This window comes from Phyllostomus discolor, chromosome 3 (assembly GCF_004126475.2).
Source record: "Phyllostomus discolor isolate MPI-MPIP mPhyDis1 chromosome 3, mPhyDis1.pri.v3, whole genome shotgun sequence".
NCBI lineage: Eukaryota > Metazoa > Chordata > Mammalia > Chiroptera > Phyllostomidae > Phyllostomus > Phyllostomus discolor.
The window spans coordinates 114,861,633-114,886,639 of record NC_040905.2 but is presented as its reverse complement, the minus strand read 5'-3'; the positions used below and the strand labels follow the sequence as shown (position 1 = coordinate 114,886,639).

The window sequence follows — 25,007 nt, the reverse complement described above, 5'->3', positions numbered from 1 at the left end:
CCTCTCTGCGCTCTAGAGCCCTCCACCCACAGAAGCCTCGGGGAGAGGTTTGCTCAAAGTATCATAGGTCTCCACCCCCCGACCTGGATCCTAGGCCCAGGAGGGGGTCCCTGGGGTCACTCTGAGGCTGGTGGGTCAGTGTAAGGGCTCCACGCTGACTGGTCACCTGTCTGGCTTCTCCTTGTGTGTACGTGTTCGTACCCACACAAGACCTGCTCCATGGCCCACCATCCCCACAGCCCAGATCTTTCCCAGAAGGGTCTGCCTCACTAGAGGTTGACAGTCTCCCTCGTGCCCAGGCCAAGTGCAAAGAAACAGAGGCTCACACCGTCTCCCTGTCTGCAGCTTCATTGGGCATTCTGAGGCAGGACCCAGGTGAAGCCTATGACAGAAGCTGTGGGAGAGAACCTGACAGAGTCCAGTGCTGCTCGCAGATGTAATGGCCCAGGCCGCCAGGCCTCTCTGTTCCCATCAGCCCCACTGCAGTCTCTAGACGTCCTCATCGCTCTGCCTCAAAAAATACATGTGTGCAACCTTCAGTCTCTCTGCCGTTTCTTGATTCCTTTCCAAACCTTGGTGGGGGCGCTGGCCTCTGACTCCCACTCCAGTCTCTTCTCCTCTTCTGGGCTGCTGTCGCTGCTGTCGCTGCTGCCTCCTCCATCCTCGGCTTCAGGCTCAAGTTCCTCAGACTCTTCCTCACTGTCACTGTTGCCACTGTCCCTGGGCAGCCTGGAAAGAGAGGTCTGTTCACTGAACGCATCATTTGTGGCTCGTCTGAGGCAATCCTTCCCTGGCACACTGACCCACAAAAGCCCCCAGGCTGAGTATAAATGCCTCCTATTCCTTGTGTTCTCAAAACCAAAACCTCTAGGTGGGACGTCCGCACCCTCTTTTCCACAGTCAAAACCACCATCTCCTCCCCACCCCGCAGCAGGAGGGGCTGAGGCCAGAGGCAGAGGACAGCCCTGGATCTGAGCTGTCACAAAACTGGGAAGCCTGAGGACCTACCGGGTGCCAGCCACAGGCCTGTTGGGGTTGGCAAACTCTCGTCCAGAATCCACGTCAAAGGGGTCTGAGCGGAAAGAGCAGCAAGGACAGTGACATGTGGGCGAGCTTTGAGTAGAACCCAGCCTTCCACTCCTGGAGCTTCTCAAGGAGGTGGCAGGTGTGGAGGACCCTAGCCCCACCCAGGGGGGCTCAGGTCCACGCCCAGCCTCACCAATCTCCTCCTCGGGGCGCTCCTTGGCATGGGCCAGGAATTCCTGCTCTGCCTGCAGCACCTCCTCTGGGCTGGCGCAGGCTGCATACTTGTCCAGGAGCTGACGGTTCAGGTCTAGGAAGGCCTTACCCCATTTGAACTTCCGAAGCAAAATGACAGCAAGGTCTGAGAAGCCTGATGCCACAGAAACAGGAAACCCAAGAATGTCAATCATCCTTTTCCAATCCTAAGTGTGTCCCCTGCATACTCAATGTCCCAGACACTAAAAAGTCCCTGCCAGACACCACCTTATAATGCACACAGCCCACGGCTGATGCTGAAGCCCACGAAATTCCCCTGCCCATGTCTCATGGGGCTGCCCATCAGGACCTCTATTGGGACCATAAAATCTCTGAGGATGAGTTGATGGAGGGCTCTCAAGGCAGTGGTGCCATGACAACAAGGCAAAACAGGAGTGCTTGCAGGCCAGCTATCCATTTTGCCACCCACGGAGTGAGGACTTGTAAGTGGGAGCTGGAATGGAAATCCTGGTCTGTCCATCTCAACCACTTCCATGCACACCTTCGTTTCCCCTGGGACTTGCCAGCAGAAAACACACTGCTGGGCGCACAGCCAGGCCTCAGGACTGCCCTGATACTCACCCAGAATGCAGAAAGTGGCTGCAAAAGCCTCCACACAGGACAGTTTGCAGGGCCGGCCATAGTTCACGGGGTTGGCCGCCACCAGGTGGGGCAGCAGCCGAAAGTGGCTCCCCCGCATCTTCCCAAATGGTGTCTCCTCCAGTCTGGCCCAGGAGCAGTCGATGACAGCTACCCCGGATTGTACCACCAGCTGCCTGCCAAGAGCAGCATAGGGTTCTGGGAGCCAACACCACCTTGGTGAGAGCCCTAGAACAGGTATGTCCCTGGGGACTGACTTCACTAGGGATACAAGGACATCATTCCCCTGCCTCAAATAGCCCCTGAGGGCCCCTATAGGCCAAGCTTTGAAGCATCTAAGTAACTGGAACAGATTCACTTATTCACATGACTGTTTATTTGAGATCTAATATATTCTGGGCTCTGTGCTAGATAATAGGCCCCCTGCAGGGGTATCAAACTCATTTTCACCAGGGGCCACATCAGCCTAGCGGTTACCTTCAAAGGGCCGGCCGAATGTAATTTTAGGACTGTATCATTGTAACTACCCTTAACAGTTAAGTGAGAGCTCAGTGCTGCTGTCGGGTAGAAACAAGGTGCCAGGTGGATAAAACAAGGCGGAGGGCCGGATTCAGCCTCGGGCCTTGTGTTTGCCACCTGTACAATAGGGGCAAGCCAGACAAATAGATATAAAAAGATGGGTCCTGAAAGGTATGACGCGCCAGAGTCGGGGCTTATTAGGACGAGAGAGTCCGTGCAGGCACCCCGGCCATTCCAACCCCCTCCTCTGGCCTCCTGCGCCTACCTGTCAGCGGGAGACACGTACTGGGAGCCCATGGGGCTGAGCACGAGGCCGCCGAACCTGTGGCCAAGGCGCAGGCAGCGCACCAGGCCTAGGCGGGCCAGCTTGCGGCCCGTGCAGCGTCGGGGGTCGCAGTGGCCTAGCTCCCACATGGCCAGCGTGCAAGGCAGTCGCACCGGACTCGGGCCGTCCGTGTCCTCGGCCGCTTCCGGCTTCACGGACGCTGCACGGGGGAGAGAATGGGACCGGTGACAGGCACGGCTCAGCCGGTCGACCCTGGGCCTCCAACCCCAGCCCTGCCCTTGCCCCCGAATCACTCCCCACTCACCGCGCAGCGCGGCGCCCACCTCCTCTGCGAACGCTTCCAGAGATCGGCCCGCGGGACGCCGAGTGTGGCCGCCCTCGGCCCCTGGCCCGCGCGCTGCCCTCCGGCGGCCCATAGCGGACAGTAGGGCCTCCGCGACTCCCGGGCGAGCCCCTCCGCGGGCAGTCGGGCCAAGCGCCCTAACCTGAGCTAAACGCCACTTCTATTTCCGGTTCTCACGTGACCCGGCGGTCTTCACGTGACCGCGCGCTCGGCCGGCGCCGGGAGTGATGGCTGCGAGGTTGGCCCGCTTCTTGCTTGTGCTCGAGCTCGCGACATACGGTTAGTGTCCCGGGCCCCAGCGCCGCTCCCGCGACCCCGAACCCCCTCCCCACCCATCCCCGCGCCCCCGCCCTGTTGTCCGCCAGCCTCCTCACGCCCCGTTCCACTTAGGGCCGGGGTACGCGGGCGCCGCCAAGATGAAAGTGGTGGAGGAGCCCAACACGTTCGGGTGAGCAGCCTCGCGCGGCGCGGCGGGGTGGGCTGAGGAGCGGCCCAGGGCCCGGCTTTCCCCTGACCCTAGTGTTTCCTGCAGCCTGAACAACCCATTCCTGCCCCAGACCAGTCGCCTGCAGCCCAAGAGAGAGCCGTCACCCGTTTCTGGTGAGTGCGGCACCCTTGTGGCAGACGTGGTTGTCGCCAGGGAGGGAGCAGGGAGCTGGCTTGGATTCCGGAGTGGACCTGGTCAGCGCCCGAGAGCCTGCTCGAGAGGGGCAGGGAGGGAAGGATGGCGTCGCAGGCGAGGGGTCCTAAAAATCAGGGCCTGGAGGCTTATGCATTGGCTTGTCAACCTTTTAAAGTTGTTTTTGAGTGCGCGATAATATTCCAGACCTTCTTGTACCAAGTTAAATAGTTGCCTCCGGACTTAGTCATTTATTTCCTTCTTTAGAGGTGGTCTCTGTTAACAATTTGGTGTCCATCCTTCCAGATGGCTTTTATGATTTTATGTGCTTAGGTATACAGGTGAAAAAACGTGCAGTAATTTTTTTGTGTGTGATTGTTGTGGGTTTCTTAATCTTTATTTGTTTTGGGGGGATTGAACCATTTGCGTTCTTTTTTAAAAACAATACTACTACCCTGGTCTGTGAATTTGCTGTTGTCATTCATTGTGTGTTTTGGAACTCTTAATGGTGATGGATGTAGACCTTCATTCTTTTCATTTGATACTCGGTATTCTGCGGGATGGCTTTGCAGCATGTTATTGTTGAGCATTTTGTTGCTTACGTTTTTCTTGGTCATTAGAAACAGTGTTGTGAAGAACATGCCTTGTAGAGATTACCTCTTAAGTGGTTTCCTAAGACAGCATCCTGGAAGTGGCTAGGTTGGTGTATGAAAATTAAATATAAGAAACAAAATCCAATATATTTTTTAAAGGTTTTATTTGTTTGTTTGTAGACGGAGGGAAAGGGAGGGAGAAAGAGAGGGAGAGAAACATCAACGTGTGGTTGCCTCTGGCATGCCCTGGACCAGGGACCTGGCTGGCAACCCAGGCGTGTGCCCTGACTGGGAATGGAACCGGCAACCCTTTGGTTCTCAGGCTGGTGCTCAATCCACTGAGCCACATCAACCAGGGCCCAATATTTTCTTGAATAGGTGTTAGTACCTGTGCTGGGGATACAGAAAGAGCAAAACATACAATGCTTGTCTTTGTGGACTTAAGAGTTTAATGAGGGGTAGGCAATAAACAAAGAAGTAGGAAGTGTAGACTGATGAAAAACTCTCCGTAGGTGTGAAAAGTCCAGTGTGTGGGGGGAGGGTGTTATGTTGAGGAAATTGCTGTTTTAAACAGGGAGCTCAGGAAAAGACTAAGAAGCGATATTTTGGTCCAAAGGTAGAAGAGGAAAGGGAGTGAGGGATAAACATAGATATGGGGGTGGGGGGAGTGGGAAGAGGGGTCCAGTAAGAGGAGTAGCCAGTAAAGGCCTCCAGCCAGGATCCCAAGGCCAGAGGGGATAAGTGGGTGGTAGGATGAGAGTGAAGATTGGAGGGGACAGATGTGAGCTTTCACTCTAAACAGATCTGTTCCAGCTTTCTATTAGGGAAGGTACTGCACAGAAAACAGGAACCGGACAGTGAACACCAGCGTATTCTGCCTCAGTACAAGTTAACATCTTGCCTGCTTGTTACTTCATCTTCCTGTTTTCGTTTTTTAAAAAGTGAACTTTTCATTTGGCTGAACCATGTGACGACATTCGGTTGTAGACATCACAGTACTTTATTCCTAAATATTTCCGATGTGCTCTCCCACCCCAGCTGCCCAAAAGAGTGGTAATTCCATAATAGAACTAGTCCAGGTCACATTCCCCCGTTGTCTCCGGAATGCCTTCTGCAGCTATCCTACAGCGAGATCAGTCAAAGCTCACACATGCATTTTGTTAATTATGTGTCTTCAGTCTTAAGGTGGAACAGGTCCCTTCCATTCCCCTCCACCCCTCCCCCATTTTAAAAGGAATTTTGCGACATTGACTTTGGGGGAGGGGTCAGGCCAGTTGCCTTACAGAATGACCATCTGGATTTGTCTGGTTTGTGACGTCACTTAGCTTGCTCTACTTTACGCTAGGGTTCCAGAAGTGGGAAAATAGGCCTGAGAGCTTGACTACAGGCAGTTTAAGTAGTTTGGGCATGAACACCTCTTAGGGAGCCGTGGACTACATATGGCATCGCGACAGAGGGCGAGTGTTGCCAGGGCCTGTCCCTCGTGGAGGTGGGATCCTCTTGCTGCTCTTAGCGTGCTGTTTGGGAGCCTCTTCGGCTCCAGTGAATACATTGTCCCCAGGAGCCTCACACTCCAGCCTGATGGGGGAAGAGAGCTGATTCTCTTTCCTCATGCCTTCTGCACTTATTAGCTAGTGGTCTCTGGTGAAAAAGCACTCCTGCCCTGGCTGTGTGGCTCAGTTGTTCTGTGCATGGAAGGGTTGCCAGTTCAATTCCTGGTCAGGGCACGTTCCTAGGTTGTGGGTTTGATCCCTGGTTAGGTTGGGGTATATTGGCAGCCCGTCCATGTTTCTCTCCCTCCTCTTCCTCCCCCACTGACTGCACCCCACCCTTGCCACTTCTGCTTTTCCTAAAATCAATGGAAGCATGTCCTCGGGTGAGGAGTTAAAAAAATCTAAAACGTTCCTTTTTCTTTTTGAATATTTTTATTGGCTCCCATTTAAATCATATTTTTATTGAGGTGTAGTTAACATGTTCATCCTGATGAAGTTTGACAGTTGAACTTATCTGTGCAATTGCCACCCAAAATAAAATAGAGGACAATTCCATCTCCCAGAGAATTCCTCTGTCCCCTTGCAAGTCCCCCACCCATCACTTTCTGGTTTCTGTCACTACAGAGAAGCCTCAGCAGTGCTTAGATTTCAGATAACAGAGGTGCACCGTCCTGTGCCTGGCACTTCTCAGTACCACCATTTTTTTCTTGGTGCCAGGTACACATAAAAACTGTGACTTCTCTCCTGGCCAGTGTGCCTCAGTTGGTTGGAGTGTCGTCCTGTGACCGAAGGGCTGTGGGTTCAATTCCTGGTCAGGGCATATATGATCCCTGGTCCCCATGTATACAGGAGGCAACCAGTCGAATGCTTTTCTCTTGCATCAATGTTTCTCTCTCTCCCTTTCCACTGCCTTTCCCTCTCAAAACAATGAAAAAAGTGTCCTCAGGTGAGGATAAAAAATTTAAATAACAACAATCCTGTGATTTCTGAGTAAGGTCTGTTGTCTAGTTAATTGTACCGTGCCAATATCAATTTCATGTTTGGTGGTGGGCTGATGTCAGCACACCATGTGCTGGTTTGTGCAGTGTTCATCTGGGGGCAGCGTGAGGGCCTCTCTGTGCAGGCTCAGCAGCTTCTTGTAAGTGTGCAGCTACCGAGTAGCAAAGTAAAAAACGCTTGTGTGTGTATCAGTGCCAGAAGAATCAATGAAATCCACATGATTTTAAGTCTCTAACTGAAAAGTAATGTTGTTTTTTTTCCATTTACTTTCTATTCCTGTCTTTCTCTCTAACACTGAAAAGGTGGGTTCCTTAATCACGTAAATATATGTACGGGTTTTCTTGTATAATTTACATTAAGATGGTTTTAGAACTGTAATAACAGTATTACTACTAACTGTAAAATGAGGTTTGAGAGTTTTTTTACTTTATTTTAGAATGTATCTAACCAACTATTAGGGTGGCCGGTGACCCAGGCTGTGAAAGAATTCACAGAGAAGAGAGTGCGGAGAGCAGAGTTTTGCTTGGACTTTCCCAGGAGAGGGAAAGGGCTGGGTGTGGAGAAGTGGCACCAGCCCTGAGGGGTGGGGGCTGGAAGTTTTTATTGTATCAGAAAAGGAGGAGGGGGTTGTAGCTGGGTAGTCATGACAAGTAGTTGTCCATCTGACGGTTTTGGGCTGAAGGTGCAGGTTTCGGTTTGTTCTGCTGTTATCTTTGGGTTCAGGGTCCGAGCGCTCTGGTTTGGCTTGTCCTGTTTGCATGAGTTTTAAAGCACCTGTGCGACGGATGCTTTTAGTAATCTTCCCAGTCCTGAGAACAGAGGCTCAGAAAAACAACACTTGATTATGCCTGACAGGCTTACAGAAGGAAAGAGAGAGCAAGTGCAGGTAAAGAGGGCCTGAAAGGGGTGTTTTGTCCTTTCACCAAAGTACAAAGTTGGCACATCTTTGTTTTCCCTGTTATTTTAAGATTTTATTTACTGATTTTTAAAGGGGAAGGGAGGGAGGAAGAAAGGGAGAGAAACATCAGTGTGTGGTTGCCTCTCACCCCCCCTCCCCCTGGGACCTGGCCCGCAACCCAGGCATGTGCCCTGACTGGGAATCAAACTGGCGACCCTTTGGTTTGCAGGCTGGTGCTCAATCCACTGAGCCACACCAGCCAGAGCTCTCTGTTACCAGTTTGACTTGGAAGTTTGGTTCATATGTTTCTGCTTGTGTTGTTTTACTACTTGCTATACATATTTTTCACTTTTGATTTTCCCTGAATCTTACACTTTTTCCATGTCACGGACAATTTCAAGCGTGTGTAAAAGTGAAGGGAGGGTAATGTGAAGCGCCAAGCATCCTCATCATGCGCTCACCCTGCTTTCTCTCAGCTGCCCTTGCTGCTTTGAAACAAAGTCTTACTTCTTTCATTTGTAAATATTTTGGTATGTATCTCCTAAGGGCATAGCCACAATGTCTTCATCACAGTCTTTAAAAAGTAATAATTCCTTCCCAATCAACAAAAATCCCCGTAGTCCCCTGGCTGGCGTAGTTCAGTGGATTGGGCGCAGGCTGCGAACCGAACCGAAGTGTCGCAGGTTCGATTCCCAGTCGGGGCACATGCCTGGGTTGCAGGCCATGGCCCCCAGCAACCGCACATTGATGTTTCTCTCTCTCTCTTTCTCCCTCCCTTCCCTGTCTAAAAATAAATAAATAAAATCTTTTAAAAAAATCCCCTCAGTGTTTTAGATATTGCTAATTGTCCCGTGAGTTTTATTCTTTTCAGTCCTCTCCCAAGGACGCTGACAGACTTTAGAGAGCCGTGGGAACAGCAGTCAGCCGCCCCCTGTGTGTGCCCCGACTGGGGATGGAGCCCACCGCCTAGGTGTGTGCCCTGACTGGCAACTGAACCCACACCACAGCCTTTTTGGTGCTTGGGATGACGCTCCAGGTAACTGAGCCACCTGGCCAGGGCCTATAAATTTTGAGTAGTTGGCTTTCCTGCGTCAGTATCTGAGGTCCACACGCTGTATATGCTTGGCATGTGCCCACATGTCCTTTAAGTGTCTGTTATTTTTTTTGAATGAGGTGGTATTTATTTTTTTCCTTCCTTTTCTTTTTTTAAAATTTTCTGTCTGTAAGTTTATTCAACACAAAATAATTCCTCCAACTTTACTGAGGTGGTTGATCACGTCCACGACCAAATCTGTCTCTAAGCTGGAACTCAGTTGCTGACTCAGCCCCGGCCTCGGCTTTCTTATTGGCACCAGTGGGCACAGCGCCCTGTCTGTAGGTGTCTGTCGGCTTCCCCTCCTGTGAGTCTTGCGAGTCAGGGGCCCTCCGGTCCTTTGGGCCTTGGCCTGCTAGTCTCAGGCCTGCTGTGGCGCAGAGTGGCAGGCACAGTCTCAGGGCAGGTGGGGGTGATCTCGGAGATACTGGCTGCCCTTGTCCATAAGGTACCTGTAGAAATGTCTCCAGGCAAATTGTATCTTCACTTGGCCTTGCGATTTGAGAGACTGCGTGACTTTCCTGATGTGAAGATCAGGCACGTTCTTGTCTGCTGGCTCAGGGGGTCTGGGCACGTGTTCATCCTTCTTGGCCACTGTCGTGCCCTCCTTTAAAAAAGTTCAGAAATGCAATCCAGTTCTTTTTGGGCATCAGCGTCATGATGGCTGCTGCATCTGGGGCCAGAGCTGGGAAGCTGTTTCTCGCTTTCATTGAGAAAATTTGCCATAAAGCTATCTGGACTTGGCCTTTTCTTTGAGAAAAGATGTTTAGCTACTAATTCAATTTCTGAATGTTTTTTCCTACTATTTTGTTATTTTGTATTTTACTTGTCCCTCTAAAACCTCCTGCACATGCCCCCTGCCAACCATCACCTTGTTCTCTGTGTCTCTTTCTGTTTTGTTTATTCATTTGTTTTTTGAGTATTTATGTTTTTGTTTTTGTTTTTGTTTTTGAGACTTCACATGTAAGTGAAGGTATTGGGTTGGCCGAAAAAGTCTGTTCTGTTTTTTCCATAAAAAGACACATTTCTCATTTTCACCAATAACTTTATTGATTTGGATATTTTGAGTACATCAGCTATCTCCTGCTATTGTCCTCTAGTGGGTAGAGGCCAGGGGTGCTGCTAAACGTCTTCCCATGCATAAGACAGCCCCACAGCAAAGAATTATTTGGCCAAAATGTCAATAGTACCAAGGAAATTCATAAACCACTTTGACACATTCAATCAGTCACAGGACCTTCTCCATAGATTGCACAAATCTTTTTTTGCATTTCAGTTGCATTTTTATCTTTCTTGGAATAATAGAGCCTAATATGCTGAAAATGTTGTGTATCTTCTTCCATCTTCAATATTAAAGTGGCTGCAGAAAAAAAATCAATTTTTACAAGTATTTTTAAAAATGCACGCTGATAGACAGCTGTCACAGTACAATCTAACAAAATTGTTTTGAGTGAAGTTAAAGACAAGTAAACACTACTGGAGCCATCATACGGAAAAAACATAATGGACATTTTGGCCAACACAATTTTTGTCAAATGCTTTTCTGCATTTATTGTTATGATCATATGGTTTTTATGCTTTACTTTGTCAGTGTAAGGTATTATGCTGATTGATTTATGACAGTTGAATCACCCTTGCATCCCTGGGAAGAATCCCACTTAGTCATAGGTGTATGATCCTTTCAATGTGTTTGTTAAGAAGTTTTACATCTGTGTTCATTGAGGTTATTGGCTTGTAGTTTTCTTCTTTTGTAATGTGTTTGTTTGGTTTTGGTATCAGGGTAATACTGGCTTCATAGAATGAGTTTGGAAGCCGCTATTCCTTCCTCTTCACTTTTTGGGAATAGTTTAAGAAGGATAGGTACTAATTCTTCTTTGAATGTTTAGTAGAATTCATCTGTGAAGCTCTCTGTTCTTGGACTTCTATTTGTTGGGATTTTTTTATTATTGTTTCAATTTCATTGCTAGTCAATTTAGATTTTGTATTCTTCCTGGTTCAATCTTGGAAGGTTATTCTTCTAGAAATTTATCCATTTCTTCAGGATTATTGAATGTGTTGGCGTATAATTGTACACAGTGTTCTTTAATGACTATTTCTGTGGTGTCAGTTGTAACTTTTTGTTTATGGTTTATTTATTTGGGCTCTATTCTTGATATTCGGCTAAAAGTTTGTCAGTTTTATGTTGTCGCCTAAAACCAGCTCTTGACTTTATTGATCTCTTCTGTTGTTTTTTAAATTTCTATTTTGTTTATTTCCACTCTGATCTTAATTATTTCCTTCTTTCTATTTACTTTGGTTTTTGTTCTTTTTCTAGTTCCTTGTGACATAGATTGTTTATCTGGGATTTTTCTTGCTTTTTGAGGAGGCTTGTACAGCTTTGAACTCCCTCTTAGAGCTGCTTCTGCCGCAGCCCATTGTAACAGATCCTGTGCGGGTTCTAGGCCTCCGGGTTCGATTGCCCCTCACCGAAAAGCTGACCCCCAGTGCCAGAGTCTTGTGAAGAGGAAGGGTACTACTTATTCCAAAGTTATACAAGTTTAGAATAATGGTGGAATTCTGTTAAATCCCATGCCCTTTAGAAACAACAACAAAAAAACCCAGACACACATAGCCCTGCCTTGCCCATCCCAACCAGGCCAGTCGGGGGCCATCTCTCAGGAAAAGAAACAGAAGTCTGTAGCTTGGCTGGGCAGATTCCCGTCTGTATTCCAGCTTCTCCCAGTTGTCCATGCTCAGCTAGGCTCCTGCTCTTAATCCAAAACTGCATGGCCCCCTCCTCATGGTGGGCTGGTGAGGGGTCCTTCTGCATCCTTTCAAACTGCGTAGCCGAGACCCCGCATGGCTGCTGCGTGGTGAAGAGGCTTCTCCTTCCCCAGTCACATGGTTAAGAGCTCATGGCTGCACCACACTCGGGTTTAAACCTTGGCACAGATCTTCCTCCGTAAGCCCATTTCCGACCCCTCCCACACTGGGTTACCTCTGCCCTTCCCCATGTCACCTGCCCTTCTCAGCTGCCATTGTTAGTCCAGGCAGGTGTGGCCCCGTGACTGAGGAGCCCCTCCGAGCCCCTCTTGCAGGCGCAGCTGGCCAAGTCAAAAGTCAGTCAGGCCCATCTCCCTGGCGGGCACAAACTTGAACATCACCAAACACTGGCCAGTTTCTTCAGATATGCAAAGTAACTCTCAGGTGCCCCGCCCCACTGCCACTTCCCCCAGCCAGGTTAGTGGGGGTTATCCCCCTTTACTGGGGACCTGTAGCTCAGCACCCCGTTACATCGTTAATTTTGAAAAGTTACGTTTTTGTTTTCACTTATTTCAAAAGAGTTTTTGCCCTGGCTGGCATAGCTCAGTGGATTGAGCACAGGCTGTGAACCAAAGTGTCGCAGGTTCGATTCCCAGTCAGGGTACATATCTGGGTTGCAGGTCATGACCCCCAGCAATCGCACATTCATGTTTCTCCCTCTCTCTCTTTCTCCCTCCCTTCCCTCTCTAAAAATAAATAAATAAAATCTTAAAAAAAAGAGTTTTTGACTTCCTGTTTAATTTTCTCTTTGGTCTGTTGGTAACATGTTGTTTAGTTTCCATGTTTTTCCAGTTTTTTCCTATAGTTGATTTCTAGTTTCCTGCCATTATGGTTGAAAAAAGTGCTTAAAATGATTGGTGTTCTTGACCATAGTGAGGCTTGTTTCTCTCCTGGAAAATGTTCTTTGTGTATTTGGAAAAAACGTGTATTCTGAAGTTTATAGATGAAGTGTATAGTTCTATAAATGTTTCAGTCGACCTGGTCTAATGTGACTTTTAAGACCATTATTTCCTTATTGACTTTTGGTCTGATCTATCCATTGATGTGAGTAGGGTATTAAAATGCCCTACTATTTTATTACTATGGATTTCTCCCTCTATGCCCATTAATAATTGCTTCATATACAGGCTGGAGCAAAAGCAGGTTTACAGTTGTGAGTGCTGCGAACCGCAGTTTATTCTCTCACTCCTTACAGACTGTCGTACCGCTGTCTGCACACACCGCGGCAGCCCTTCTGCGGCCCCGCCCTGTATTTAGGTGCTACCACTCTGTGTGTGTAGACACTTACAGTTGTTGTATCCTCTTGTTGAATTAACTCCCTTATAATTATGTAATGTTTTTGTCTTTTTTACACTTTTTGTTTTCAAGTCTGTTTTGACTGAGTGTGCCTTGCTTTCTTTCTATTTATTTGCATGAAATATCATTTTCCAGCTCTTTATTTTTCACTGTGTCTTTCAGTTTGACTCATAAGCAGCTTTTAATGGGTTGTGTTTTTTATTCGGCCACCCTGTTTTTTATTGGAGCATTTAAGCCATTTACATTTAAAGTAATGTAATTTACATTTAAAGTCATGTAGGGAACTACCTCAAACTAAAAAGCTTCTGCACAGCAAAAGAAGCTGACAGCAAAACAAAGAGGCAGCTGGCTTTCCATAAGATACCACCTCACAGCTGTTGGACCACCTCACAGTTGTTAGAACGTGTGTTCTCAACACGGTAGGGAACACCAAATGTCGGAGAGGCTGCGGAGGAAAGGGGAGCCTGGTTCACTGACAGCGGGACACAGACTGGTGCCGCCCCCCTGGGAAACAGTCTGGAGGTTTTTCAGAAAATGGAGAATGCAGTTACCATGTGACCCAGCAGTCCCTCTCCTGGGTATCTACCTGAAACCCTGGAAAACATGTACTAGCAAAGATATATGCACCCCTGTGTTGGTCACGCCATTATTCACGGTGGCCAAGACATGGAGACAACCAGAGTGTCCTCGGTAGAGGACTGGATACAGAAGATGTGATACGTACATACAGTGGAACACTGCTTAGCCATATGAAAAGATGAAATACTGCCACTTGTGACCTTGAGAATACTGTTATGTTAAGTAAAATAAGTCAGAAAAAGCTAAGAACCATATGATTCCAGGCAGGTGGGGCGTGCAGCTGACACTCGTAGACAGACAGCAGTGGGAGGTTCCCGGGCGGGGGGGGGGGGGGGGGGGCAGGTACATGGTGAGCGGCAGGCACACCCTGCAGTGTGCAGACCATGTGTCGTGGGAACGCATGCTTGATGTCTAGATAATCTTATTAGTCAATGTCACCCAATAAATTTAATAAAATATTTTTAAAATTATTGTTACGTATGTCCTGTTGCCGTTTTACCATTTTCTGGTTGTTTTTATAGTTCTCCTTCTCTTAATCTCTTCCCTTGTGACTGTTTTTTTGTTTTGTTTTGTTTTTCCTCACTGTTTTGGGTTCTTTCACTTTTTGTCTCTTGTAGAGTTTTGGTCTCTGGTTACCATGAGGTTTATGTATGTCACTCTTTGTCTGAAGCAGTCTATTTTAAGCTGATAGGTGTTTAAATTCAGATATATTCTGTAAGGATTGTATGTTTACTTCCGCCCTGCCTGCTCTATATTTTCGGTGTCGTGTTTCTAGATCTTTGGTGTTTGCGTGCTCTAACTACTTTTCGTAGTTTGAGTTTGACACTTTTTCTTTTGACTTTCATTGTGGCTTTTTAAATATCTGATAGGCTGTGTTTATTAAATATTTGACTTTACCTGTGAGATTTTTATCCCTTTTTCATAGTTTCTTATTTCTGGCTGTGGCCTTCCTTTCTTGCTTAAAGAAGACCCTTGAACATTTCTTATAAAGCTGGTTTAATGGGGATGAACCCCTCTAGTTTTTGCTTGTCTGGAAACTCTAGGATTTTTTTTAATCTCTTCCTCAGTTCTGAATGACAGCCGTGCTGGGTAAATTATTCTAAATTGTAGTGTAGGTTCCTTTCTTTCAGCACTTTAAAGTGCTCCTGCCACTCCCTTCTGGCCTCAAAAAGTTGCTGCTGAGAAATCAGTTGATAGCCTTATGGGGTTTCCTTTGTGTGTGAGCCATCGTTTTCCTCTTGCTTTCTGCTTGTTGCCCAGCCCGCTGCCCGTACTGCTAGAGCCGCGGTGCGAGTGGGAGTCTTCCTTGGCTCCTGACTTAGTGTCCTGCTCTCAGGCCTGCTGACGGTGGCTTATAGCCAGGTGTTGAGTTGAGGAAGTTTCCAATTTCCTGGTTGTTGAGTTTTTACCATGAATGGTATTCGATTTTATTGCTTGCTTTTTTTGCACCTATTCTGATGATCCTAGGGTTTTTCTTTGGTAGGCTGTGAGTAGTGAGTGGAACAGCATTATTTTTGAATGTCTAGCCAACTGTGTATTTTCAGAGTAAACCCTACTTGGTCATGATGGATACAGTGACCCCTGGACAGTACGAGGTTAGCGGTGCTGACCCTGGGCAGTCAGAAACCCACATACAGCTGAAGTTGGCCCTCCGATGGGTGGGTTCCCGACCACGAGTCGGACATGTAGTTGACCCTTGAACAACATGGTTTTAAGCTTCGTGAGTCCACTTACACGTGGACATGTGGACAGACCCTTGAAATTCCAGCCTGTGTTCAAGGGTCAACTGTATGTATGTTTTATATATTGCCGCATTTAAATTGCTAATTATTTCTGACTTTTTTTTAATTTCTAGAATTTCTGGAAATTCTAGAATCTTTCTCTAAGTTATGCTCAGATGTCCTATCTGTTCATTGTATTTTACTTCATGCCCTTGAATATAGTTGTAATAGGTGCTTTCAAATCCTCTCAACTTCCGGCACACATGCCGTGTTGGGTTGGACCCTGGTGACGGCCTCCGCACTTGGATGTGCGGAGGAGAGGAGACCCCCTCCTCTTTGTAGGTCTGATGCTTTTGAAACACATCCCGCTGTGGGCTCTGTTGTCCTACCCTGAAGAGTGTCGTTTTTTCAGGGGGCGGTTAGGCTGACTTCACACACCGGCCCTGCCGGCCTGACAGCTCTCACTGGACTGTGCCGTTCACCCCAGATGTGTGTGCACAGGGTTCAGCCAGACACACACACAGAGTTTGTATGAAGAGTTTGGGGACACCCTGTGGCACATTCCTTTGTGATACCGCTCCCGACTTTCCAGCGGCTGGGTCAGCTCTGCCGTCCCAGTTCCTACACCAGTGAGACTGGTGGGTTGTCTGGCCTTAGCCGTGCAGGGGTGCCGGCGGCCCGACCCTCCAGCAGAGCTGCACCAGCAGGAGTCAGCGCTCTCTCTCCAGTTCACGCCCTGGCTGTGCATCCCTTTCCTTCATCCTTTACGCCATCAGTCATTCAGATGTTTTCTGCAGGGTGTTCTGGCTCCGCCTCCTCGAGGTTTAGTCTCCTATCAGCTGAAGTGGCTTTTAATATCATCTACATATTATTTGCTTTATTCTAAAGCCCATGTATGATGATTTCAAAACTCTTAAGATGATATTACTATTAACTCATGAAAGTACGTTTGTAAATCACTAAGAGTGATTCTTTTCCCTCTGAGGCGATGTGACTGACTGCACACAGTTTGGCTCATCTCCTTTGATCTCAGCTGTAGGGACCCTTTCCATTTCACGTAAACCGGTGCGTGCGGCCACTGTGGAAAGCCCCGACGCAGGCACGCTTGGTGCTCCTGTTCCTGCCTCCTGCCATCACACTGTGCTCCCTCAGAGGGCTGTTTGTCGTGGTGGGGTTTTGTTTGTTTTTTGTATAATTGACATATAACATTAGTTTCAGGTGTACAGCATGATGATTCAACATTTGTACTTACTGCAGAATGATCACCACAATGAGTCTAGTTAACTTCCATCACCCTACATCGTTAGTTTTGTTCTTGTGGTGAGAACCTTTAAGATCTGCTCTCTTAGCAACTTTCAAATATGCAGTACAGTGCGTGTTAACTACAGTTACCGTGCTGTCCACCACGTCCCCACCATGTGCTTGTTCTGTGGAAGTTCGTGGACCTGTTGACCCCGTCAGCCATTTCGCCCCCTGCATCCCCTGCCTCTGGCAACCAAAAATCTGTTCTCTGTATCTATGAGCTTTGTGGATTTTTAAAAAAATTCCATGTATAAGTGAAAGCATATGGCACTTATCTTCCTCTGATTTTACTTAGCACAATCAAGGAAGTCAAGGCAAGATTTCCTCCCTTTTTATGCCTAAATCCCACTGTATGTATACATCTCAATCTTTATTCACTCACTCACTGGTGTACATTAGGTGGCTTCAATATCTTGGTTATCACAGATAATGCTGCAGTGAACATAAGGAAAATACTTGTTCAAATCAGTGTTTTGGTTTCCTTTGGGTAAATACTCAGAAGTGCGATTTCCGCATCATATGGTAGCTGTAATTTTTGAGGGACTATCACACTGTTTTCCACAGTGGCTGCACCAGTGTGCACTCCCACTAGCAAGGTTTAAGGCTTCCCCTCTTCTCCACATCCTTGCCAACCCTTGTTATTTCCTTTTTTTAGTAACAGCCATTCTAACAGGTGTGAGGTGGTAGCTCATGTGGTCTTGATTGGCCTGTCCTGATGCATAGTGCTGTAGAGCATCTGGGCACGTGTCTGTTGGCCGTGTGTGCGTTCTCTTTGGAAAAATGTCTGTCCAGATACTCTGCCCATTTTTTAACTGGATTGTTTTTTTGCTACTGAATTGTATGCCTTTTTTTAAAAAACAGATTTTATTTACTCATTTTTAGAGGAGAAGGGAGGGAGAAGAGATGGAGAGAAACATCATTTGGTTGCTCCTCGCAGGCCCCCTACTGGGGACCTGGCCGACCACCCAGGCATGTGCCCTGACTGGGAATTAAACTAGCAACATTTTGGTTCATAGGCTGGCACTCAGTCCACTGAGCCACACCAGCCAGGGCAAATTGTATTAAATCTTTATGTAGTTTGAATATTAACCAGTTACACATGATTTACATGATATACATGATTTACAAATATTTTCTCCCATTCAGTATGTTGCTTTTTCATTTTGTTGGTTTCCTTTGCTATACAGAAAGAGTTTAATATCCCATGTTTACTTTTGTATTTTTTAGTCAGATCTAAAAAATAATTGCTAAGACTAATGTCAAAAAGCTTATTGTGTATATTTTGTCCTTACTGCCAGGTGTTTTATGGTTTAGGGTCTTATGTTCAAGCTCTTAATCCATTTTAATTTAATTTTTATGTATGTTGAAGGTAACAGTCTAGTTTCTTTTTTTGCATGTGGCTGTGTAGTTTCACCATTTCCTCGTTGTGTATTCTTGGCTCCTTTGTCATAAATTAACTGACCATGTATGCATGGGTTTATATCTGGGCTATTTTATTCGATCGATCTGATCTGTGTGTCAGTTTTTTAGGCCAGTATCACTGTTTTTTTGTTATTTTGTGACTTAACCTTCTGGTGTTTTGTTGTCTCGCAAGCCTAAAAAACCATGAACTCCCCATTTGTTGTAGTAAAGTGTGCAAAAACCCCACCAGCTCAGCCACATGTAGGTGTGCAGTGCAGAGGCAGCGAGCGTGTGCACGTCTTTGTGCAGCGTCAGCACCATTTGTCCCCGGAACCCCGTCCCCCCAGACGTGGTCAGTGTCTCTGTCAGACACTGACCACGCATTCATTCCCTGACTCTGGGCCCTGGTACCTGCCATCCTCTCGCTCTGTGACAGTGACTGCTGTAGACACCTGGTGTGGTCTGTCGCCTCAAATTCGTATGTTGAAATCCTAACCCCTCAAATGACATTAGGAGCTGGGTCTTTGGGAGGTGCATAAGTCCTGAGGGTCCATCACAAACGGGATTCCTGCCCTACAGAGGGGCTCCAGAGAGGTGCTGGATCCTTCCTTCTGCCATGTGAGAGCACAGTGGAAAGGCGGCCCTGCTGGTGCCCTCCTCAAGTTTTTAAAGTCTGATTTGAATTTACATCAATACCAGCTTAACTTCAATTGCATATAAATACTCCTATTCAGCTGTTTCTCTACCAACTGTTACTGTTTTCACAAATGACCTCTTTATACCTTGTGCACTTGCTGACATTTAACATTTTTTATGCATCTTTCAAATTCTGAACATGTACAAATCAAAATTGCAATGCTGGCTTTGTAATTTGCCCTTTATGGGAAGTTTTTGTAGGCCTTCATCTTGAAGGACTCCCTTCAGCAATTTTTGTAGGGCAGTCTAATTGACAGTGAACTTCCTCAGCTTTTATTTACCTCATTTTTGGAGGATATTTTTCCTGGGTATAGAATCCTGGGGTTTCATCCCACTGTTTTATGGTCTCCAAAGTTTCTGCAGAAAAATCAGCTGATGATCTTATTGAGGACAAGTCACTTGTTGCTTTCAAGACATGGTTTTTGGCATTTGTTTCTTGTGTCTCGGTGTGAGTTTGAGTTCACTATGCTTGGAGCTTCTTGGATTTGTAGAGTCATGCGCCTTCTATCAGACTATTGTCAGATGTTTTCGACAGTCGTTTCCTTAGTCTCTGTCCCTTTCTTCTCCTTCAGGGACTCCCATGATGCGTCCCCCAGGACTCTAAGTTCTGGTCACTGATTCTTTCCTCTGCTCAGATTTGCTGTGGAATCCCTTGTGTGATTTTTTCATTTGTATTTTCATCTCCAGGATTTCTTTTTGATTTCTATAATTTTGTTTTTATTTAATGTGTTTTCTTTCAGAATTTTTTTTAAGAGAGGGGAAGGGAGGGAGGGAGGAGAGGGAGAGAAAAATCAATTGGTTGCCTCTTGAGCGTGCCCCAACCAGGGACTGAACCCACAACCAAGACATGTGCCCTGACCAGGAATCAAACTGGCACCTTTTGCTTTGCAGGATGACACCCAACCCACTGAGCCACACTGGTCAGGGTTCTTTCTGTAATTTTTATCTCTGCTACATACCATTTGAAGATAGTTGATTAAAAGTCTTTAGTTAGTCCAGTGTTTGGACTTTTCCTGGGATGGCTCTCCTGGTTTTTGCCTAGGAATGGGTGGTGTTTTCCTGTTCTTTTGTATGCCTTGCAGTATTTTATTGAAAAATGGTTCTTTGAGAAAAGGCACCTCTACCAGTTGTCTGCAGACTGGCTCTGCACTGGAGTCAATCTTCATCAATTGCTGGGCACACCCTAAGCCTAGGGAGCAGCAGCCTGAGGTACATTTGCAGGCACGTACATGGCTGCTCTTGAGTATCTCTATTCCCGAGTTTCACCCCAGCCTCTCCCTGGGCTTTATTTGGTCTATTGCATCTCCCCATAACCTCTAGCCCCAAACTTCTGAGTCTTGAGGCCCCCACACCTTTCATGAGCAGTGCCCGAGTTCCCACCTGAGGTCTGAGTTAGAAAAAACGGGGACCAGTCCTCCGGTAGTCCCAGCCAGGCTGGAATGCTGGAGACAAGGTCGGCCTGCTCCTTGTGGCCACGCTAGGGGTGGGGTTGGCACAGGGGCAAGAAAAATGCTGTGATACTTGTGCAACCAGCTGGAAGGTGCTTTTGTTCTTGGTGTCCACTTGGCTGCTATACCTGTGTTCCGGAAACCTCCAAGGTCAGCCCGGCCAGCTTCTGGTGCTCTTTCAGTGTCGCACAGGGAAACGAGCTTGGTGCTTCCTTGGTCTGAGATTTTGCTGACATCACACGTGCTCTCGTGCTCCCTTCTTAAAGCTTAAACCCACCTTTTTCCTGAGCAGCCTATTTTGTGGGTAGTTGGGTTTTGTTGTTTTTTTGTTTTTGGGGGGGGTTTTTTGCCTGGTCTGCAAGCTTGCTCTTAAACTGGACCCTGTATGTTGCATTCTCTCCTAGGGCCTGTGCATCTCTTCAGACTCTCTGGCAAGTGCTTCAGCCTGGTGGAGTCCACGTGAGTGAGGGGAGGGGCGGCAGGGGAAGGGCCTGGGACACCCCTGACAGCGGCTGTGCCCCCAGGTACAAGTACGAGTTCTGCCCATTCCACAATGTGACCCAGCACGAGCAGACCTTCCGCTGGAATGCCTACAGTGGGATCCTCGGGTGAGCTGGGCACGGGACAAGCATGTTGCTGCAGGCCCCATGGAGTGGTGCCCCCCACCCACCCCACCTTTGTGTTCCGATCCTCCCCAGCATCTGGCACGAGTGGGAAATTGCCAACAACACCTTCAGGGGCATGTGGATGAGGGACGGTGACTCCTGCCACTCCCGGAGCCGGCAAAGCAAGGTGGGACTGTATGGGAGGGGGCCTGGAAGAGGGGCCCCCACTTCACCCACCCACCAACCAAGGTTTCCCTGCAGGTGGAGCTTACCTGTGGAAAAAGCAACCGATTAGCTCATGTGTCTGAGCCAAGCACCTGTGTGTATGCACTGACCTTCGAGACACCCCTTGTCTGCCATCCCCACTCCTTGTTAGGTAGTATGCTGGGGCTACGGGGGGTGGGGCAGAGGGGCTCAGCTGAGTCTGGGTTCTGTTGAATCTCAGTGTACCCAGCCCTGCCCATGGCCCTGCAGCAGAGGTGGGACCAGGTGGAACAGGACCTGGCTGACGAGCTAATCACTCCCCAGGTGAGGTGCTGGGGTGGGCACACCCTGACTGGGTGCAACACGGCCAGGAACTGGGTGTCCTTCCTTTACCCACAGGGACATGAGAAGTTACTCAGGGCCCTTTTTGAAGACGCTGGCTATTTAAAGACCCCAGAAGAAAGCGAATCAGCACAACAGGAAGGCGGTGTTCAGGGCCCGGTGTTTGAAACGTTGGAGAGCTGCAATAAGGTGCCGGGGGGCTGGCTGCCCTGCACACAGACAGCCTCCAGCCCAGGGGCTGACCTTCCCTTCACATTCCTGTTACAGGCACATAAGGAACTGTCGAAGGAAATTAAAAGACTTAGAAGTGTGTTGACCCAACACGGCATCCCCTACAGCAGTCCTTCAGGTAAATCGTGCATAGCGGAGGGGCCAGGCCCCACCCTGGGACCTGCTGCCTGTGAGCTGGGCTCTGACCTGTCCTCTTCCTGGTGTTTTGGCAGAAACTTCCAGCTCTGAGCACTTGGGCTCCAAGACACCCACGGACAGAACTGCAGAGCAGCTACCAGGCAACACAGGGTTGCTTGGGAACACCCTCTGACCTGGGTTGGGGGAAGACAACCAGACTGGCACCCTGAAGCAGGAACGAGGAGCAGGCCCGGCCACAGTGCAGGGCGAGGGGTCCCGGGACAAGCACACTACAGGCAGAGGACGGGCTTCCTCTCTGCCTTCTAGGCCAGTGGCTCTCGGGGTTATACATGAAGATGTGGACAAATAAAGATTCAAAGTTTTAATTCCATACTGATAAAAATAATTCCATGAATTCTGTAAACCATTGCATAAATGCTATAGTGTAAAAAAATTTAAACAAGTGTTAACTTTAAACAATTCACTACAAGTAAATGATTGTGCATTATAAATACTACCGTCTGGGTTACGAAAGTTCCATTCCAGTAACATTCTCATCTAAATAGAACAAACATACAGATTGGGGGCTTCCATAAATTTCCCACATGAAGCATTCACACTGAGTTGAGGTCTCCTGATCGCTGCGTGAGTGGTGTGATGACAGAACGTCACCGCTAATACTGAACACCAGAGCTGAGAGACAACACTGAGCGCCGCCCGGCCTCTGCTGCTCCACCCAGCACCCCCCCTCCTCACCCACAGGTGGGCTGGTGAGACCTGAGGCAGAGCCTGGCCCCAGCGCATCCTGTGAGGCCCTCCAAGTGCAGCTCCCTCAGGAGACCAGGGCTACTACAGGAACAGAGCACCCCAAGGGCAGCGCCCCCAGGGGACGGACCCCAGCGACAGCCCTGCCAGCGCTGGGCCACCCTCAGAATTCCATTCTGGGTGGTTCTTTGGTCTTCCAACCACAGGTGTTCTCAGAGCCAGGCCCGCCCTGAGAAGGGTGAGCGCCCCGCCGTGGGACCCCTGTGAGCACGACACGCCAGCCCCCAGGCTCCACAGAACTGACCAGAGTAGCTTATAAATAGACCTAAAGCTTAATTGTTCTTAATCGTTTATAATCTGAAAATGTCTAGGCTAAATATCAGTAATAAACACTTTCTTGTTATCCCAAAAAAGGCCAAAGGCCTGGAATGGGAAACAAATGCATAAATACTAATAAAAATAATTTTAAACAGTGATAACAATAGCACAAAATATATGTAACTTCTAAGAGCTAGTAAATCATCACTATAATTAAAAACATACTCACTAAAACCAAGTCAATAGTTAACCTTGAGTAGTAGCACACCAGCTGCGGAATGTCATGGGGCCACCTTAAAATGACTATCAGTTTGTCTTATGTTAAAAAATGTTTTAAATTTCTTACTACAGTAAATACATTCTAATTTAGTCACTGATAAAAATTTTTGCCTAGTCACTTTGCACTTTAAAAATGCTATTAAAAGTCTTTGGCAAAGCCCCAAGCAAGTAGAAACACCGGTGTTCACTTCCCGGCCAGAGGGGCCAGCACCTGCTCCTGTCCCTCTCCTCCAGTGGCAGGTTCTGCAAAGGTTCTCTCCCGGCAGCCTAGATCTGCTTCGCTGAGAGCACAGTTGGGGTAAACGACAGACATACTTGCCAGAGGTCTAGAAAAAAAGACCCATTACAGACCAAAGAAGATTTGAGTCATCACTAAAATCAGACCCGTTCCCAGGAGCACTTCTGCTGTGGCCCTGAAGCCAGGCTGCTACTCGGGGGCCAAGGGGCCTGCAGCAGAGCCAGGTCCTCAGGGCAGCCCCCTGCCCTAGCACAGCGGCCCGGTCCTCACAAATGACCAATAATACCTGGACGCACAGATTGGATGACAATGTCAGAAGTGTCACCCCTAAGTCAAACATGCCAAAGATGGGTGAACCTGTCCTGCTGGCAGGAGTCCATGTGGCCCTGGGGTTATGGGGGGCCTGTGGGCCAGCTGTGGTGCCCGGCAACCAGCTCCAGGAAGACGGGGCGCTGCTGCCTGTGAGACTCAAAACCAGCTCTCTAAAATGAACACACTCCCTTGGCTGCCTGTTTTTAATTAGTATCAAATTGTCTTACAAAGTTTCAAGGGAGAAAATAAAACCAAATGAACCATTCCCTTCACTTCTTTCGAAAGGTTCAGGCACTTGGAGAAAGTGGCCCCGGGTCACAGACACGTGATTGAGCTCCCTCATTTCTCGGTGTGGGGAAGTAAAATTCCAATAAGTGTGCGTGTGCACGCATTTAGGAATAGTTCCTTTCATAAAATTAAAAACATCTAAATGTATGTCTTTCAATAATCACTCTGCTATAAATATTTGTTTCCACTTCATTTAAAACCTATAAAAATCCTAGGCATTTCTCACTACTAGATAATGCTCATTTCATAAGTACTAATTTTGGAATATGAAATCTAATAATATTTACCATACTATGAATTAACAATAAACCGATAAGAAATATTTTAAATTCACAGTACACATACAAAGCTTCATATCGCGTATTAAAAAAAAACATGAACCTAGAAAGCAGCTTATAGCAACTTAGCCCGTCCATTTAAATTCCTCAATTTACAAAAGTGCTCGGCCGGGATGCGAGTTCCCAGGACGTGGTCACAGTAGTGTCAGGACTGCACACCCCATGTAATCACTGTGCCCGTCCGGACCCTGAGCAGTGGGCAGGTGGGTGCTGTGTGTCTGCCTTCAAGGTCTGTGAGAATACCATGGAACCATGGGTGCAGCTCAGGGCCGGGGTCTCGACGTCGGTGGCACCAGGAAGTGAGGCCACCATGGCTGCCGTCACCACTGGAGGGGCTGCCCCTCGCAGTAGGGGCACTCGGGTGCATTGGCCACACAGGACTCGCAGAGCACACGGTGCTGGCAGGGCTGCAGGACGGCGCCCCGGGACTGCTCCCTGCACACCACACACTGCTTCGCTCGGAGTTGGAAGATCACCTGAGGGCAAGAGAAGTTGGGGTCACTGAAGGCCCCACCCCACCAATGGCCCCCAGCTTACCCCAAAGTGACTCAAGGGTAACGGCCCCTGGCTAGCACCGGAAGACTCAGGGCTGGGCTGGGACACCTGTGCCAGGGGTCACCGCAGGAACACAAATACGGGGTTGGCCCTGCCTTTTCATAAGCCCCTCAAGCAAAGGACTGGCTCCCGGGAGGCCAAGCCTGTTGGGAGGGTGGGGGGCAGGCCACAATGCAGGCCTCTGACCTGCGGCTGACAGCTGGTGGCTGGCAAGTGCCAAGATTTGGGCTTAGTGGGGCCCTGGTCTGAGACCCAGCCCTTTAGCCAGGGAGACAGCCACAGCCCGGAGACGGCACCTCAGGTGAAGCATGTGTGCACTTTGCAGCCAGACCGTGGCCAGTCAATGGAGTGGGGGGGAGTGCTGAGAGGCAGGGCTGTGGAACCTTCCAGATGCTCTAAGTTCTAACAAAATGCCCCGGTGTGGAAGGAGCTTCTAGCTGAGCTGAAAA

The 25,007-nt window shown here is 48.2% G+C and overlaps 3 protein-coding genes across 13 annotated transcripts in view; 1 reads left to right on the top strand and 2 right to left on the bottom strand.

The window, feature by feature from the left end:
• Nucleotides 1-330: 330 nt before the first annotated feature.
• Nucleotides 331-3,206, bottom strand: TSR3 (TSR3 ribosome maturation factor). 2 transcript variants are annotated; one of them, XM_036021095.1, is made up of 6 exons: nucleotides 2,988-3,206; nucleotides 2,663-2,888; nucleotides 1,861-2,054; nucleotides 1,220-1,393; nucleotides 1,009-1,072; nucleotides 331-729 (listed from the first exon to the last, which is right to left on the bottom strand). In XM_036021095.1, exons 1-6 carry the CDS (start codon nucleotides 3,097-3,099, stop codon nucleotides 537-539), a joined length of 963 nt encoding a protein of 320 aa, XP_035876988.1. In that variant the 5' UTR covers nucleotides 3,100-3,206; the 3' UTR covers nucleotides 331-536. The 2 variants fall into 2 exon arrangements, with proteins under 2 accessions (XP_035876988.1, XP_028379806.1); XM_028524005.2 differs by having other exon boundaries at nucleotides 2,663-2,882; nucleotides 2,988-3,203.
• On the top strand, nucleotides 3,177-21,904 carry GNPTG (N-acetylglucosamine-1-phosphate transferase subunit gamma). The gene is made up of 11 exons (XM_028508964.2): nucleotides 3,177-3,305; nucleotides 3,417-3,474; nucleotides 3,559-3,626; nucleotides 20,371-20,425; nucleotides 20,491-20,574; nucleotides 20,665-20,758; nucleotides 20,833-20,947; nucleotides 21,017-21,099; nucleotides 21,175-21,306; nucleotides 21,385-21,466; nucleotides 21,561-21,904. The coding sequence occupies exons 1-11, from the start codon at nucleotides 3,254-3,256 to the stop codon at nucleotides 21,656-21,658; spliced, it is 921 nt and encodes a 306-aa protein (XP_028364765.1). The 5' UTR covers nucleotides 3,177-3,253; the 3' UTR covers nucleotides 21,659-21,904.
• UNKL (unk like zinc finger) overlaps nucleotides 21,833-25,007 on the bottom strand; it is a 48,622-nt gene continuing 45,447 nt past the window's right edge. For 6 of the 10 annotated variants that reach the window (XM_036021092.1, XM_036021087.1, XM_036021089.1 and 3 more), the window contains one exon: nucleotides 23,669-24,479. In XM_036021092.1, the coding sequence (XP_035876985.1) occupies nucleotides 24,324-24,479 (156 nt within the window). In that variant the 3' untranslated portion in view covers nucleotides 23,669-24,323. Of the gene's footprint in view, nucleotides 24,480-25,007 lie in introns of all 10 variants that reach the window. The other 4 variants (XM_028508931.2, XM_028508940.1, XM_028508945.2 and 1 more) reach the window with 1 other exon arrangement.

Excerpts from the sequence above, each read along its gene's own strand:
- TSR3 (XM_036021095.1), bottom strand. The coding sequence starts at position 3,099 with ATGGGCCGCCGGAGGGCAGCGCGCGGGCCAGGGGCCGAGGGCGGCCAC. Across the intron at positions 2,055-2,662 it reads TACGTGTCTCCCGCTGACAG|GCAGCTGGTGGTACAATCCG; the intron begins GTAGGCGCAGGA and ends TGCTCTTGGCAG. Across the intron at positions 1,073-1,219 it reads GCGCCCCGAGGAGGAGATTG|ACCCCTTTGACGTGGATTCT; the intron begins GTGAGGCTGGGC and ends CTTTCCGCTCAG.
- GNPTG (XM_028508964.2), top strand. The coding sequence starts at position 3,254 with ATGGCTGCGAGGTTGGCCCGCTTCTTGCTTGTGCTCGAGCTCGCGACA. Across the intron at positions 21,100-21,174 it reads ACGAGCTAATCACTCCCCAG|GGACATGAGAAGTTACTCAG; the intron begins GTGAGGTGCTGG and ends CTTTACCCACAG. Across the intron at positions 21,467-21,560 it reads CCCCTACAGCAGTCCTTCAG|AAACTTCCAGCTCTGAGCAC; the intron begins GTAAATCGTGCA and ends GTGTTTTGGCAG.